The sequence below is a fragment of the Syngnathus scovelli genome, chromosome 9 (genome assembly GCF_024217435.2).
Source record: "Syngnathus scovelli strain Florida chromosome 9, RoL_Ssco_1.2, whole genome shotgun sequence".
Taxonomy (NCBI): Eukaryota; Metazoa; Chordata; class Actinopteri; order Syngnathiformes; family Syngnathidae; genus Syngnathus; species Syngnathus scovelli.
Window position 1 is genome coordinate 892,221 of NC_090855.1, and position 16,399 is coordinate 908,619.

Below are 16,399 nucleotides of genomic sequence, written 5' to 3' on the forward strand. Positions count from 1 at the left end.
CCAATTCATACATTGCAACAAATAGCTATGCTGCCCCCTTGAGGTGGGTGGACACATGCACATTGGCAAAAACATTCCGTTGGACGACTTCTACTATTAGCAACAACACCAACAAAAATACTTCTACTATTAGCAAGGCTTCCGGAGCAAAATGATCTTCATGCGTGACCATGGAGCAAAAAATACCTACCTCTGTGTTATTGGCTTCTAAAAGGAGAGAAACTCAAGCAGAAACTCACAAGTTGAATGCATACAAGAATCGTGAAGGTGATATCAAAAAGGTGATATAATTATAAAAATTAAAAAAAAGGTTGTGACTTGGCCTGTTAGGATGTTATTGGATTGAACAGCCAGCCACCAAGCACCTAGCCCTAACCTAACATTGAAAAATATGAATATTTCAGGGCAAGTCATGTCAGTAAGTCATAGAAAGTCATAGAAAGTCCATCCATCCATCCATTTTCTGAACCGCTTAGTCCCCACGGGGGTCGCGGGCGTGCTGGAGTCTATCCCAGCCGTCATCGGGCAGTAGGCGGGGGACACCCTGAACTGGTTGCCAGCCAATCGCAGGGCACACAGAGACAGACAACCAATTGCACTCACACTCACACCTAGGGACAATTTGGAGTCTTCAATCGGCCTACCAAGCATGTTTTTTGGAATGTGGGAGGAAACCGGAGTGCCCGGAGAAAACCCACGCAGGCCCGGGGAGAACATGCAAACTCCACACAGGGAGGGCCGGAGGTGGAATCGAACCCGCACCCTCCTAACTGTGAGGCGGACGTGCTACCCAGTGCACCACCGAGCCGTCATAGAAAGTGATCATCAGAAATTTTGAATTCAAATTGAAATGTAGAAAATGTTCTGTCAAAGCATTTGTGACGTGAATTCCAATTTAAATGCAGGAAAATGTTCTCTTCTTCTCAATAAGCAAAAGCATTTTGTAAACAAGTGCGCCTGTTTTTGGGAGTCACTGTCCTTCTGGTTTCCATCCTGACTTGAGTAGTATCTGTTGACCGTTTGCCTTATCGCAACTTGAGAATTTCCATCAACAAGAAGACCCTGCCTGCTCTCTCACTGCTTGTTTAATTGGATCTTTCCGGACATAACGCCTGAACTTTGATAAATACATCATACAGCTGCTATTAATAGCATGCCCAGTCACTTGAACGAAAATGTGATTTTTTTTCGAGACCATACAATCAGGAGGTAAATGTACATGTTCGCCTGTACATTTGATGTTGCGAGGACATTTTGCGAAATCACTCAAATTGTCGGTGAACATTTTGCAAACGTTTGCTGCCTCAGATTGTTCCTTGCTTGGGCTTGAATTGTCATGACTTTTCAGTGAATCAGAGGAGAGGTGGGTGGGGCGTTCACAGTTCACACAGCTTTCACTATTGACTTTTTGGGCCTACTGGTTATCACAGTGCAGAGGTCACAGTGGCTACTGCGTGGCTTTCCTATGGATACTCTGCTTTATGTATGCTAGCTTGATTGGTCCATGTCAATTGTCCATAGGTGTGGATGTGACTTTGTCTACTACATGGTGGACAGCACACCATACAAATTAACATATACATTTTAGTGGCATACAAAACTTATGCTTTCAAATAATAATATTAGCGCATAATAATAGTAAAATAATAATGCTAATATATTTGTTATTCTTATTAGGTCAATTAACAATTGGATTCATTTGAATGACATGATCAACAAGAAAAATATCTTAACATTACAAGAAACAATTTGCCATGTTTTATTCACACGAAAATCTAATCCAAAAACGAATCCGTTTTAAAACTCAGTTGTTTAGGTTACTCTGCACTCAATGTATACAAATTGTCTTGTGCGCCTAATGACGCAGTGGCGCGCGCGCGCGCACGCACGCACGCAGGCAGGCCCCTCCTCTTTTGCCCCTCACTCAAGACGAGCACTTTAGAACGACGCAACTTCGACTAAAGTCATCCGAAGTCATTTTTCGTGCAATTTGCTCTTTCTGATGGTGTGGCACTTTCGATTGCGAGCTGACGCAAGTGCCAGAAAAGAAGAAGAAGAAGAAAAAGGAAAAGCCGACGTCCAAAGCCTTTTCTGTCTTTTTCAGCGCTTTGGAAGTCAGGTCAGTAACCTGTGAAGGAACCCAAAGGGGGGAAGAGATTTGCGTACTGGGACTCAAATACTTTTTGGTCATTTATTATTATTATTATTATTTTTATTTTTTTTACACAACTGGACTGAGGCAAATTGCAGTTTAATTCTGAAGGGAGCTGCCAGTACACCTGCTTTCAGAGGAGACAAGGTGAGTCTACTTGAAAGCTGGATTTTCATTTAGAAAGAGAAATAGTTACCAAGCGCTAAGCTTTCTTGAAGGCCTAGCCATTTTGTCCCTCCAAATAATGTGCATTTATTAATGTTGTCAGCAATTATATTATCCTAGCCTGCCTGCCTGCCTATCAATACTTTGTACATTGTTACAAAACTTGGTTTACTACGTAAGGAACATTTGAAACTTTTAGGTTCTTAGCCAGTTTCCCTATCAGATCTATCCATCCATCCATGTGTGCTTTTAATGTCGTAGGAAATCAAGGGAGTTGAGAGGAAAGCCAAGAAGAGGACATCTATAGTTGTCACCGCTCTCCTACTCTGCAGAGATGTATGCGGAAAAAATTGTAAAAGAGGGGAAGATGGGTAAATGACACACACTCACACTCACTCACACTCACTGATATTCAGATGCTGCATGTTGTCTGCATTTGGAGAGTTTGCAGACATCAGTCCATTTGACTATTGTTAACTATTAACAGATTTGTTCCAAGCTGCTGCTGCTTTACCTCTGTTTGTCAATTCGACATCCCACAGCAGATAAATGATCTATTTACAACGCTTTGCTCTATCCTCAAAGAATGGCATCAAATGAGCCTTCGTGCTTGCAGCCTTGGACACTTCCTTAACTGGCTGAGAAGTTTGTCTAGTGTGCCTGTGAGATGATAATGATGATGATGATGTGGAAGAAAATGGAACGAATATTCACGCCGCTGCCGCTGCTGTATTATATGGCACTGATGTCTCCTGCCGTTGATTTTTTGAAAAACATTATCTTTGCCGTCAGGAAGCAAGCCGTCTTTGCTGCTGACACATGAATGGCACGTTTCCTATTTAGATTGGAAAGAAATGATGTTGAATTTAGCTAAGGATTAAAAAAAAAAAAAAAAAAGCAAAACTGAAAAAACACGAATGAATTAAAAAAAAAAAAAAAGAAAAAAAAAAGATCTTCCCGGATTTCTAGTTTGTTTTACAATCTGTTTCCCAAAGTCCAAATGTCAGTAATGGGTCAAAAAGGATATTCACTGCTGTTATATTCCTCATGGAAGTGAACCAAAACATTAATAGCCACCATCAACTCTCTGGCACATTTTTAGTGTCAAGAACGAAAGTGAAAAGACTTTTTTTTTCCTTGCCATTTGTGTGACGTGTGGAAATGGCACGAGACACACCTCTGGTTAAAAATAACCAATGTACCTATAAGCTCGAATAAAGCAGAAACTAACCCGGCAAGTGGAGAGCCACCATCGCTCGCCGTCCATCTCAGGTAGAAGTGGAGCGGACAAAAGAGTTGTTGTTCTCTCCCTCGGCTGTAATTGCCTCAAGGGATGTCCCTTGGGAGGGGGAGAAAAAGGAAAAGAATGTCAAGGTAGCAGAAAGATCATTCATTCTCGTTCATCGCCCGGCTGTATGCCAAAACCAACTTTGATGGCTATTTACACTGAAACGTGGGAAATGCTGTATGCCTTGATTACATTATTAGTCCTTGTTGTGATTCCTATCTCTGCTCATTTCTATGCAGGGAACAGGGGGATCTCACTCACTTGTGTGTTAACCCCTTGCCGCCTGATAGGCGTGTGTGTGATGCTGATGACCTTGGGAGCCATTGGATCAGCAATCTGGGTCATAGGTCAGATATGGATACAAACACGCACAGTGGAAATTACAGAAGAAGAAAAAAAGATGTACTGCCTTACTTGACGTGACGTACGCTTTTCTTATCTCCTCTGTAGTCACGTACTGCTCTGTGGAGGAAGACACAGGATACTATGATGGTAATTTTTTTTGTTAGCACTTCCAACATTTGAACCATTTTGACAATGCATGGCATCTAGTACAATCGTCAAATTAAAGCCAGGATAATAAACAAATGATTAAACACTGCTCTCACCAAGTCCAAAAATGCTTGAGATTAAAGGATGAAGATTTTGAATTCCCCCCCAAACAGTCCAAGTCAATTCGGCTGACCAACATCTGAGAGTGTTGGACTCGACTCAGAAGAGGTGGCGTCAGGTGTGTTCGTCCTCGGCCAATGAGCTTCTGGCTCGTGTCAGCTGTGCCGAAGTGGGCTTTGTCAGGTGAGAGCATCTGAAAAGGCCTGCGGTGCGAGCGCGGGCGGGTGGCAAAAGTAACGGCGGGCCTTTCTTTCAGCGTGGTCAATTACTCCATTACGTCTGTACAAGATGGCAGCGACGGCGGCTTCTTCTGTGTCCGACCCGAGGAGCTACGCTATGGCAAGAAAATTAAAGACTCTTTGTTCCCATGGTAACTACGTTGACGTTTCAATTTCTTCCATGTGTACTTTGAAATTCAGATGATGTAGGTTGCTCTTCTCTTAACATGTGTCACATACGTATGTTGCAGTGACTGCGAGAGCAAGGAGGTGGTCACGTTGTTGTGCCAAGGTAAGCAACATAACATCTATCTTGATCTTTCCACCTTTGTTTTCTTTTCATGTCAAACGATTGCGCTCACGTTTTGTTCAGAAATCCATTCCTTCTTACCCCACCAGACTGCGGAAGGCGTAGTTTTGCAGCAGATCGCATCGTCGGCGGTGTGGAGGCGCGCCAGGGCATGTGGCCGTGGCAGGTCAGCTTGCAGTATGATGGAGTTCATCAGTGTGGAGGTTCAATCATCTCGGACCGCTGGATTGTCACTGCAGCTCATTGCTTCCCCAAGTAAGAGGCGAGGCGAGGCGAGGCGAGGCGCAGCTTGATTTCATGCATGACATTGACATCATGGCTTATGGCCATTGCTGACAAAAGGAGTCACATTGTGAATTTCAGAATCACAAGTACAAGTCCTAATTCAACAGCTTTACTATTTAAAAGTACAAAAAAATGTACGGAACTGCAAAATCTTATGTTGACTAACCATTGCGATAACTTTGCACAATGAAAAAACAAAACAAAAAATTCTCTTTACACTAGATCATTTCCTTCTTTTAGAACTCGCATACTGAGAGCAATTGATAACTATTTTATTTGAGATTCAATTTGGTCATTCATGGTAGGATAAGAGAAAATGAATTTTTGGAAGTACTTCAGATTTATTTGGTATCATTAGAATTTAAATCAAGCAAAAAAAAAATGCTTGACACTCAATACACTATTTATTGGAAAAGCTGTTTTCTAAATAAATGTTGAATTCCAATAATAATATCCAATGTCTCCTTTTTTCTTCTTCTTCTTCTGCACTAGGCGCAATGGCTTTATTAGCCATTGGCGTGTATTGATGGGCTCCATCTACAACAAAGCAGCCAATGCCAACGTGGCCGAAGTGAAAACCATCGTTTACCACGGCAACTACCTGCCCTTTGTGGTCAACAACATTGACGATTACAGCAGCGACATTGCTGTACTTGCCCTCGCTAAGCCCATCACCTTCAATGGTAGGACATAGACAAGGAACCAGTTTCTTTCTATACAGTCTGACAAACGTGTGGAAACATTTGCTTGCTCTCAAAAGAGCATTTCAGCTTGGTCGTGTGCGCCCTCTAGTGTTCTACTTTATAACTGCATTTCAATATGAGGACCAAAATGCCTGCCATTCCCATGATGTGTAATGCATGATAACACAAACACCACACGTGTGGTTTTTTTCTTTCTATAGATGTGTGTTTTTCTGCTGTTTGTAGAATACATCCAACCCATTTGCCTGCCGGTGTACGGCCAAACGGTGAGAGATGGACAGATGGGCACAGTCATAGGCTGGGGGAGCTTAGGAGACTCTGGTGAGGAAAGCACATCATTATTAACATGACGTCACCTTTAATAAGACTCTGTGATTACGTCCAGGTCATCAAACGGACGTTCTGCACGAGGTGAACGTGCCCGTCATCAGTGACGCCATGTGTAATGCGCCTGATTACTACTACAATCAGATCACAGGCAGTATGTTCTGCGCTGGCTTTGAGAAGGGAGGTGCGGATGCCTGCCAGGTCAGTGTGTGGACACTAACATGTATGGCGGAGCATAAAAAAAAAAAAAACATCTATGGCTAATGCATGATTCAAAATGAAATGGTCTTTTGAATGCATCATGATAAAATGAATCCGATATGCTCGGTGCTATTGCTTTAGAGCAATCTCTCAATCCCATCACTATCCATGCGTCAGGGAGATAGCGGCGGGCCCTTTATGGCCGAGGACCGCTTGTCCAAAAGCAGCCGATACCGTTTGCTGGGGGTGGTGAGCTGGGGAATCGGATGCGCCACGGCCAAGAAGCCCGGCGTTTACACCACCGTGTCCCGATTTCTGCCCTGGTTATCTACCGCCATGAGGGTAAGAGCTTTGTTAACGCCCAGCTGAGCTGTTTTGCACCTGCTCCTCATATCTTGTTTTTGTATGGCCTTGCAGAACTATAACAACTCACCGGGGATTCATAAAATGGCACGGACATGACTTAGCACCTATGTTGCTACGCTTATGCTTACTGCTTCTCCCACTACAGAGTCAATATGAATGTTTTGGAAGTTCTCATCTTTTCAGTTCCTGTTGTTGTTTTTTTGCTCCTTATGTTCCTTATTTCTGCGTTCTAAATTTGTTTAGTACAACAGCCCAAAAGTCACAGGCGGGCTGACAAAGTGGTGTCCTCTGCTGCCACATTAGCACTTTTATCAGACACTACAGTAGCTTAATGAACTAATCCTGAAAAAAAGACAAATGCACCCTTTGTGATAGCCAAAGCCAGGCTCACGTTCACTCTAAAAAATGAAGCGTCTACAAATGCGCTTCTATTCTCTGGTTCTATATCCTACAGCACCAAATGGGAACCTAAAGGGTTACATTTCTAAAAAACCCCATGGTGCCATCATATACATTCATGCATGATATATAGGACTAGTAAGAAGAAGAAGGAAAAGAATGGTGGTGTGCAATGGTGCTATGTAGAGCCAGGGGTGCTCTATCCAACCAGGAGTGCAATACGAAACTCAGAAGCACCTTTATTTTTTAGAGTGTTATTGGACTTTTTTTTTTGCAGCGCAGCCGCAGCAGCAGCAGCAGCAAGTAAAGGTAATTTTAACAAGTTGCTACAAAGGCAATGATGTTCTTACCACCTCCTTCCTTAACTATGTCTGAAGATTGAGGTTAAATTGCTCATATTGAAATCCGTATTGTGTGCGTTTGTAAATAATGCTTGATGTTTTGTTTATGTAGCATGTTTTAGCCATTGTTTTACCAATAAAATGACCATTGCGTCATGAATTATGTCCTCAAATATATTTAGTCAAAGTATGTGCTGTAATTACTACACAAGTATTTTAGAGGTGATCAAAAATTTGGAGGTCATTTATCCACATTTCCCCCCCCCCCCACGTTCTTTTATGAATACCCAGTGATGTAGCTGTAAGAAAAAAGTTACAACTACCCCCGCCCCCTTTTAGAAAGAAAACCAATGTAAAAGATCCTTGCAGAGATATTTGCAACATAAAAAGATGATTGTTACCGGCTGTGTAGCTGCACTGTATTATGAAATGCATTGATTTGAATGTCATCAAAATAAATACTCCACCTTAATTGAAAGGACTTGTAACTGTTAGCCTGCGTAGTTCCTGTCAAATAAAGAAGTCATCATCATAACAACAAATAAACATTCACACTCACAACTATGGTCACTTGGAGTCGAGGGATGAAGGACAAACTCCAGGTAAGCACAGCAAGAAGATGCAGACAGGAGCGCCTGAGCTTGTATGGCAGACTTGCTAAGTACTTTCTCAAATAAAAATCATTCAAAAGAAAACTGTTGCGGACTGATCATAATTGTTTTATTGTGGATGTAGTTTACAATAATCATGACCTCGAGTGCATTGGAAATATCATTTTTTGATCCTCATCTGTGAGCTAATGACATGTGAACTTCATGAGTTGGCCTTCAACGTGATGTACTTACATTTAGTGACAAATGTGGTGAAAGTGCTGCGACGGCAGCAGAATGGAAACAACTTTCGTCGACTCCTTTGGTTTTGTGTCGCCCTCAAGTGGCAGCTTTTGGACCTGCACCTGCTCGCCCCTGAATCAACATCAACAGCAGCAAAAGGCAAAAGGCAAAGCATATGAGCTCATGAGCACATCTGACTCGCATCATCATTAGCACTTCCTGCACTTTTGCCTTTCAACAGCCCGCAGAAGAATAAAGAAAGCAAAGAACAATGAGATGATGTCGTCGGAATATAAACGTGTTAACACTCGGGCTGCGTTTCAGATGACAAATGAACGAGTAAGAAAGAGAGCAGAAGATGTAAGGAGCACATCAGATAAAGCCAGTGAAGCTAAATACCTTGACAATCTTCTGGAGTCGTGGACGGTAACCGATTTGGAGGCAGGGCTGTGGGTTGGAGCTTTTGTGATTGGAGGAGCGTCCTTGAGAGGAACAATTGCAGGATGGGAGCTGTCACTCAAGTCTTCAGGTTCCTCCTGTACAAGAGAGTGGCTGACGTCATGCCATTTGGATATGATGCAATGTTGCTTACCTTACCGGTATGTCAGACATGAAGGTCTCTCTCAATGGTTGGGTTGTCTCATAAAACATGGTGTCTGCTGCAAGCGAAGGCCGCTAAAAGAAACAAAGGCTGCTAGAAGAACCATCCTGAATCACATGGTACAAGTTGTCAAAGAACATACCTTGGATGCTACTCCAGCTGATTCCATGTCAACTGTGTGCATGTTCTTACTGTGCACAATCAACAAAAAATGATTGATATCCATATACCAATATGACTTTTTCCAAAGTGCAATTTCTCAACAGTTCAACGTTTTGAAATGATGGCCGAAACGAGGTTTTTGGGGGCAACTTGGAGCAACGGTAAAAATGAAAATGTCACCTAATCATAATGGCCACCGTCAGAGTGATGAGCCCAGCAGACACGCCCACCACCGATGCCAAAGCAATAACCTTTAGTCGTCCTGGTGACGGAAATGGAGAGGGAAAGAGAATGGGTACGCAATACGTGTGATCGAAATAGTTCCGCAGACATAAAAATAGAAAGCGACACGGAAAAAGAGCTGTGCACAGTTTGCCAATGTCTAGACCCGAGTCTGGTCTTTCCCCTTCTTCAGCTGTCTCGCCTCTTGGAGTCCTTTTCCACAACACCTCATCTCCTCACGCTCCTCCCTCAGCTTTACATGAGTCACAATGACTCATAGAAACAGATGCAACGCAGTCCAGTGAGAGAAATTGGAATTTTTCCTTGCGCTCATCCTCGCAAACGGAATGAGATTCGTCATGACATAGCTTTCAGTTTCTCTTCGAAACGTACCTATAGGGGATAATCCTTTTTTGTTTTGAGTGGAAAATGTCGACGGCACGTCTTCCAGACTGGAAATGAATGGGACTCACATTTTTTTGTCTGCTGTATTAGCATAGCGCTACCTACCTATACTAAGCTACCTTTGTTATTATGCACTTTGGTGCTGTCAAACTTTCATTTCACCACTAATAAAGACTTATTGTAGTGTGGATCGGAGATAAAATGCATATCTGAGAGAAATTAACAGAAAGCCATCTGGCAAGACCCAAAGGCCGTACCTCGGACTTGCACCGTAAGGACAGGAGAGCTGTGGACTCCCATGCGGTTTCTGGCCTCACAGTAGTACTGGCCACTTTCTCTCGGTCCGACCTCTGAGAATGTGAACACGGGACCGGTCCGGCTGCCCCACGCTACCTCAGAGAAGGAAATGCATCAATTGACGTGTTCGCGTAGCAAACGTTTGGCCACTCACTAACATTGCACTGGCGCTCCGTTGTGCGTTAAACGATGCCAAGTGAAGTTGTCCACGGCCGGGTTGGCCTGACTGCTGCAGGTCAGAGTCAAAGGCCGCCCGGCGTCCACCACGCTGGAAGGGCGAGCCAGCACTGAAGTGTTCTTGGGAGGATCTGCGTGACAACATCAAGCCACTTTCAGGTTCTGATTTGTAACGTTTAGGTTTTTGTGCCCTCTGCAAGTCAAAAAGTGGCGTTTTCTTTCATTTGGCATTTTCGTAGATAGGCGCATTTAGAAATGGGCGTTTTGCGCCGTTGGGGGAGTGAGCGTGTCCTACTTAATTGCCAACCAATCCAAGCGGCTCCCCTCGGAAGAGGCGCAGAAGCAGATCGGACTGGTTGGAGACTGCGCAGAAGATTGAAAGTACAAGAAGATGTGAATATGTGGAAAGTTGGCTGCTGTGAAGTGGGCGCCTACCTGCCTTCCAACCCCAATTGTGCGGGCGTCTGTGTTTTTATCACTTACGACGACCACAATTCAGACTGGTGACGGCTCTCTTTGAAAAGTCCTTCTGGAGAGATACCAAGTGGAAGGAAAAGATATCCATCCCGTCTCCGTGACCTCAACCTCATCTAATAACATCTTTGGGATGAACGACAGGCATCCAATTTTTTCGGAGCTGTTGGCTTTTCCAGGATGACTTTGTCCCTGAATGATGTTCCCTCGGTTTTAACAAGCACACATGAAAACAACTTACACAGCACGCTAAGAGTGGTGGGATGAGAAGTTTGATGTCCTAATGGGTTCCACGCCTTGCAGTAGTACAGACCAGCGTGGTGAGCGCGCACCGAGGGGAAGGTCAAATTCTGGACGCTTCCTTTTGCTATCACCTGCTCTCCTATGATGCGATACCATGCATGCCTAAAGGAAGATGTCAAGAATTCAAGTCATTGGTAGGACTGACTCGATCTTAGTTAAAGATAAAAATTATATTAGAAAATAAAAGACAGAGCAGATGACTGTAATGCAAAGTGGCTGGCTACCTGCTGGTAGGTGGCTGGGCATGGCTGATACAGCTGAGGTTCACATAGGTGCCTTCTCCAATGTCACCGGGCGGTGTTATCAGCACACGGGTATTTTTGGGGGAGACTGAAAAGGGACAAAGAACACTCTGTGACTTCACATGACCTTCCAGAGATAAACAAGTAGATAGATCGATCGATAGGCAGCCAAATAGATGACTTTTTTCTTTTTTTTTTTTTTTATTCACAGCCTTTGCGCAATACTTTTCTTGATGCAGCTGTTGATAGCAGCAATAACAGTCAGCAATTACAGTTTGTAGGATTTTAGATTTGGACTTACATCTTAGAAATTTCTTAGTGTGAACAAAACACCAACTAAAAAAACAAAACAAACTATGATTGGTGGAAATATACTCGATCCATTTAATCAACTAAACATGTCAAATGTCTAATGTTCTCATATCTTCTAGCTGTTGAAACAGTATTTAAACATCTTATTCTTGTAAATCTTGGCAATGAATAAAGTGAGCGTGTACATGTCACATTGAGAAGAAGCGCTTTGGAGCGTTCCGTTCCCAAGGAGTTCCGAGCCACGCAAAAGTACTCTCCTCTGTCTGTGGATTTGAGGTGAGAAAGGTGGAGGTGAGGCCCAAAAATGTCTGGGATGCTGTCCATCTCCATGTCTGCGGACGACATCTGTTGAAATTAGGATTCACACGGCGCTTTTCGATTGCGCAATACCTTTGAACCAGGCAAAGCTCTCTACGGGTGGAGCCGCGTCACTACTGCACGACAGAGTGACTGAGCCACCCTCCGACACCTCTCCTATAGAAGAAATGTGGATGGAGGTAGAACGAGGAGCATCTGATGGAAAAAAAAAAAAAAGCAATCACACGTCCATCCATTTCCTACTATAGCAGGTGTTTGTCCACGCAGCTCATTGTTTTTTTTTTATTTGGTTTTATTTCGTAATGCACATTTTGTTTGCAATTACTTACGGCCAAGAGCCAGAGAGAGGGCCGGGGACTGCACATTCTGCGGCGGGATTGGCCGACAGATATACGCTCCGACGTGCGCTCGGTCAAAGCGTTGGATAATCATCCATTTATCATAGGAACCCAGGTTCAGCCCATTCCTGTGTTCAAAGCATTTTTTTTTTTGGTTTTGCTAAGTTGCACACTCACCTGCCGACCTGCCCGCCCCTCACCTGTACAATGCGAGGCTTCTTCCTGGAGCAGCGCATCCTGTGGCCTGGCAGCCTACAAACACAGTCTCTGCAAAGCCAAACATGTTGGATGGCCTGCTTGGATGCACCTGGACCTGGAGGTCTGACACATTCACACAAAAGCAAAGTCAATGTCTGGCAAGGAACGTGCTGCTTGGACGGACGTCTTGAATTTCATCCCCGTCACAGCTGATTCAGCGCTTTTAGTTGGCAAAAAACAACAACAACCTGTTACGTGGAGAGTGACGGTGTCTGGAGAGGTCCATCTGCCCAGCGGTTGGTCCGTCTCAAACCTGAAGTGGTACTGGCCTGCATCACTCAGCTTGACAGCCCGAATTTGGACCGAACAGCTGGAATAGCTTCCGCCAATGTAGCTGCAATGCAAAGGAAATACGAATGATATTATTTATAAATATATATATTATACTGACTATATAAGACTTATTATATTCATATATATTCATGAATGAAATTTGATGTGATTCTTCCATTAATTGATAGAAAATTCATTCTGAAATAATGATGTCATCAATTCCAAAAATAATGGCTAGTGACAGCCCAGTTGTAAATACGCTTGCATTCAAATGGCCTTACCGCGTGCGTCCGCGAAAAGACAAGCCCATTTGGTTTGCGTCTGTGTGATGGCTGAACTCCCTTTGACCATCTGCTGAAACCCGAAACCACATGACCTGCTTCACGGTGTGACCTACGAAGATGAAAATAAAGACAAAATCAATGACGTGTAAAAGTGCTCACATTACCAGGTAGAGAAATGACATAAGCTAGCTAGCTACCTGCTGGATAATCATAGCGACAGGGCAGCGTAACAGTTGTTCCTGCCCACACACACATCTCTTTTCGGGAAAAGGACACGCTCCACCCGCCTTGGCCCCCTGCGGCGCAATGAGATCGATTTTTCTTCTTTACTCCAAAGACTCTTTTTTATTTTCTCACACATTTTGATTTCCATGTCATCTCTGTGTGAATATTTCATTTGTCAACTACACTCTGGGGAAAAAAAGAAGGTCGTCAATCAAATTTGCATCAAAGCATATTGATTTTTTGCAAGAGGTCAAATTTGGCTACAAAGTATCATGGCAGCCATGACAGGAGAAGATCTTTAAATAAAGCTCGCCTGCTCTCGTCTTCTGCATGGATGACAATATAACCGTGGACACATTTTTTCCTTGGTATGAGAAATGGGGAGTTTTCTGGTTTGGACTACGTGGTGTGCTTCAAGACCAGATCCAGTACGTACTTCATTCCAAAACACACAAGTGAAAATATGTCTCCTTGGAGAATAAAGTGTCAAACAGCATCAAATCAAATGGAAGCCATTCCATGCTGCTGCTGCTGCTGGAGCGCTGTTGCTGGTGCGCTGCTTGCAGCCTGCAAGCTTGCACAAAAAGACAATCAATACTTATAAATAGGAACCTGAGCGTAAGGGCAAGGGCACCTGGATGCGGGACCTGACCTATGTCACGCTTCCATTTTTTGCTTCATTTCTGATGAACTAAAAAAACCACTCAAATTTGGTTTATGATATCATTCCAATTCATAAATATAGAATTATTATCTGTCCATTAAAACACACCACGTTCTCTTGACATAATGGAAAAAAAAAAAATAAAGTCATCAGTTCTAAAATGTGATGGATTGCAGAAATGTTCACCTACCTGGTAAAGTTGTAAGTATCGTGGCCAGGAGTAGCGCACCTGACAACATCTCTGGGACGTCAAGAGAAGAAGAAAATGTAGCAAAATAATAATAATTCAACCAACGGCATCATGCAAGTTTCATATTACAAATCACTCACCGCTAATCAAGTTGAACAGAGATGGGGTGAATTTTCACCGCAATGACACTTGGCTTGCTGATGAGGAGCCTTGCTTGCGGGAGGGGGAGGGGGGGGGGGGCAGTGGGAGGAGTCTGTTTGTTTCAGATGATGATGTTTAAGATGATCTTGAGTTGTCCCGTGGAACAAGATGGCGACGACACCGTGTTTGTTGGCTGCTCCACTTTTCTACTATTCTCAATAAGTGTATGTTGTTTGTTGGAATTCTACCGCCAACTTGCTGAGCTGTCATCTCCATATATGATGTGTCAAAGCATTACTTTTGTTTTTCACTCCTTAAGTGAGGGATTAAGTTTGGACTTTCTTGGGGTTGCAAGCGCGGCTATTAACTTTGACATATGATCATCTTTTATTCACTTTAACGCATCCACAGAGTAACATTAGCATGCAGCTCAAGTGCTCTTTCTGGCCATCTCATGCAGACACAAATCAAAAGTTCACTCTACATTAAGCTCCATTTTGCTCTTTTTCCCAATCAGCTCCGCAGGGAAATACTTCATATTTTACACACTCAAATTGAAATAAAGCTTAACACGCAGAAATTCAGTTTCCATTTTCATCGCTCCTTGGAGAAAACTAACTGTGCAAAAATTGGACATCAATCCATAAAATATGGATCTGCTAATAATGAGTTATTTTAGTTCATACTTTAAAAATGACCTATAAATGTTGAAAAACAACATCCACTGGTAGGTTTTTGAATGAAGATCTGACCATTGTTTCTTTTTTCTACACTTTATACTTGTCCGCTATAAATGAAGCGAATATAAATCCATTATGTGTGCGTCAAATTTTGGGCGAGCTCTGCACAAATACAACATGCATCTTCTTCTACTAGAAGCCCTAAAAGACTTTTCTTGAAATGGAAGGTCATATTGTTTCTCTGATCGAAACACTCCAAGCAGGTGTATGATGAGTGCTCGGAATCAATTTAAAAAAAAAAAAAAAAAAAAGTCAGCATCCCAAAGCAGACGCGGGGAGCTTGAAAGACCTTTCAGTCAAGCGTGTCCACTTAGTCTGATGAGTCGAAATGACTTTAACATTTGGCTCTGCCGCATTACAGCCGATAGATGTCATCTTAGCGTCACCGTTGGCCTCCGTCATTAACCCAAGGAGCCATCAATTCATTCAAGCTGCATAGAGAAGCTGGAAGGATTTTTTGGGGTCATATTTAGAAATGATATTGTGATCAACATCTGGAAATGGAAGCCCTTTGTTTGATGTGTGCACCATTAGTGTTTTAATGAGGCGAATGCTATGAAAGAAAGGTCTATCATTTGGCTCCTAAAATACATCTGCATGAGCTTGACTTTGAAATGTTAGCCTAATAAGGAACAGAAATTGGACCTTCCAAAAAGAATCATAAATGCTCAGGATATGAGGTTAAAAGAACAATCTATTCACAAATTGCTACCTTGGTTTATGTTTTGGGATGCCAAATGGGTCACTCATCCTGTGAGACTCCACATGACAAAAACGTTGAAGTGATTTCACGTTCCTGGGTTCCCTGCTGCATTTGCATTGGCTGAAGTGGGAAGAGTGTCGGGCTTTGAGCTTAACCTGTAACCACAGAATGACTTGAAAAGGATCACGACACACTAATAGGTCAAAGCCTGATGTAATCTTAATCAAAAGCAGACCTGGCTAAAGCAATGAAGCCAAACAGATGGGTGCATGGCACAAGTGTGTGTGTGTGTGTACGTGTGAGTGACCACCAAGAAAGAGAGATGATCAAGTAGGCTTGCAAAAGAACCAACATTGCCCCCCATCATGGCCATTTTTAAGGCGCCTCATGGTTGGCCACGAGTGTGAGAGAAGAAAGCAGAGTGAATAGCGTGGATTTTTTTTTTTTTTCAATCATTCAAATTGTGTATTATCACAGGTGCGCAAGTCACAAGGAAGTCATAAAGCTCATCTTTCAAACAAGTCTCAATTTACTGTTGGGGAAAAATAAAAAAAAATCAAGCAAGTGGACCTGCCACTAAATTTCAGGTTATAAGTCAAGACATACAATCTTGCTCCGTCTCAACAACATATTGCAGTGATAAAAATATTTCAAATGGATTTTACTGATCACAACATTTACTGTAAAAATCAATGTATTTATACTTCTTTAGAAGAATGTCTTTGTTGTCTTTGTTTTCGGAGCAGATCAGGGAGGAAAACACAAGATTAACAGTCAGGACACCCGAGAAACGCACTTTTTTTTTTGCTGACTTTGCAGTGCAGTCGTTGGAAAGAAATGTGCACACACACACAAAAAAAGAGAAACTG

The 16,399-nt window shown here is 42.9% G+C and overlaps 2 protein-coding genes and 1 long non-coding RNA gene across 6 annotated transcripts; 1 reads left to right on the forward strand and 2 right to left on the reverse strand.

The window, feature by feature from the left end:
- The first annotated feature begins 1,618 nt into the window (after nucleotides 1-1,618).
- Nucleotides 1,619-7,541, forward strand: hpn (hepsin). Of its 2 annotated transcripts, XM_049729378.2 has the most exons (14): nucleotides 1,619-2,119; nucleotides 2,264-2,299; nucleotides 2,579-2,688; nucleotides 3,845-3,952; nucleotides 4,056-4,097; nucleotides 4,271-4,400; nucleotides 4,474-4,587; nucleotides 4,687-4,727; nucleotides 4,835-5,000; nucleotides 5,523-5,713; nucleotides 5,960-6,055; nucleotides 6,120-6,262; nucleotides 6,440-6,604; nucleotides 6,680-7,541. In XM_049729378.2, the coding sequence occupies exons 3-14, from the start codon at nucleotides 2,652-2,654 to the stop codon at nucleotides 6,722-6,724; spliced, it is 1,278 nt and encodes a 425-aa protein (XP_049585335.1). In that variant the 5' UTR covers nucleotides 1,619-2,119; nucleotides 2,264-2,299; nucleotides 2,579-2,651; the 3' UTR covers nucleotides 6,725-7,541. The 2 variants fall into 2 exon arrangements, with proteins under 2 accessions (XP_049585335.1, XP_049585334.1); XM_049729377.2 differs by having other exon boundaries at nucleotides 1,620-2,299.
- On the reverse strand, nucleotides 2,712-4,276 carry LOC125974728 (uncharacterized). Its single transcript, XR_007483713.2, has 4 exons — nucleotides 4,020-4,276; nucleotides 3,867-3,941; nucleotides 3,549-3,656; nucleotides 2,712-3,152 (listed from the first exon to the last, which is right to left on the reverse strand). It is a non-coding gene; the product is annotated as an uncharacterized lncRNA (long non-coding RNA).
- Nucleotides 7,542-7,632: 91 nt separating the features above from the next.
- Nucleotides 7,633-14,701, reverse strand: si:dkey-33i11.1 (sialic acid-binding Ig-like lectin 16). 3 transcript variants are annotated; one of them, XM_049729343.2, is made up of 18 exons: nucleotides 13,947-14,701; nucleotides 13,065-13,163; nucleotides 12,865-12,976; nucleotides 12,499-12,644; nucleotides 12,253-12,373; nucleotides 12,044-12,180; nucleotides 11,787-11,909; nucleotides 11,582-11,728; nucleotides 11,067-11,172; nucleotides 10,781-10,944; nucleotides 10,047-10,196; nucleotides 9,849-9,980; nucleotides 9,145-9,226; nucleotides 8,945-8,993; nucleotides 8,799-8,876; nucleotides 8,601-8,737; nucleotides 8,214-8,333; nucleotides 7,633-7,875 (listed from the first exon to the last, which is right to left on the reverse strand). In XM_049729343.2, the coding sequence occupies exons 1-17, from the start codon at nucleotides 13,993-13,995 to the stop codon at nucleotides 8,216-8,218; spliced, it is 1,950 nt and encodes a 649-aa protein (XP_049585300.1). In that variant the 5' UTR covers nucleotides 13,996-14,701; the 3' UTR covers nucleotides 7,633-7,875; nucleotides 8,214-8,215. The 3 variants fall into 3 exon arrangements, 2 of the variants coding, with proteins under 2 accessions (XP_049585300.1, XP_049585299.1); XM_049729342.1 differs by lacking the exon at nucleotides 7,633-7,875 and having other exon boundaries at nucleotides 8,067-8,333; nucleotides 13,947-13,997; nucleotides 14,087-14,701; XR_007483675.1 differs by lacking the exon at nucleotides 7,633-7,875 and having other exon boundaries at nucleotides 8,216-8,333; nucleotides 8,794-8,876.
- Nucleotides 14,702-16,399: the final 1,698 nt, after the last annotated feature.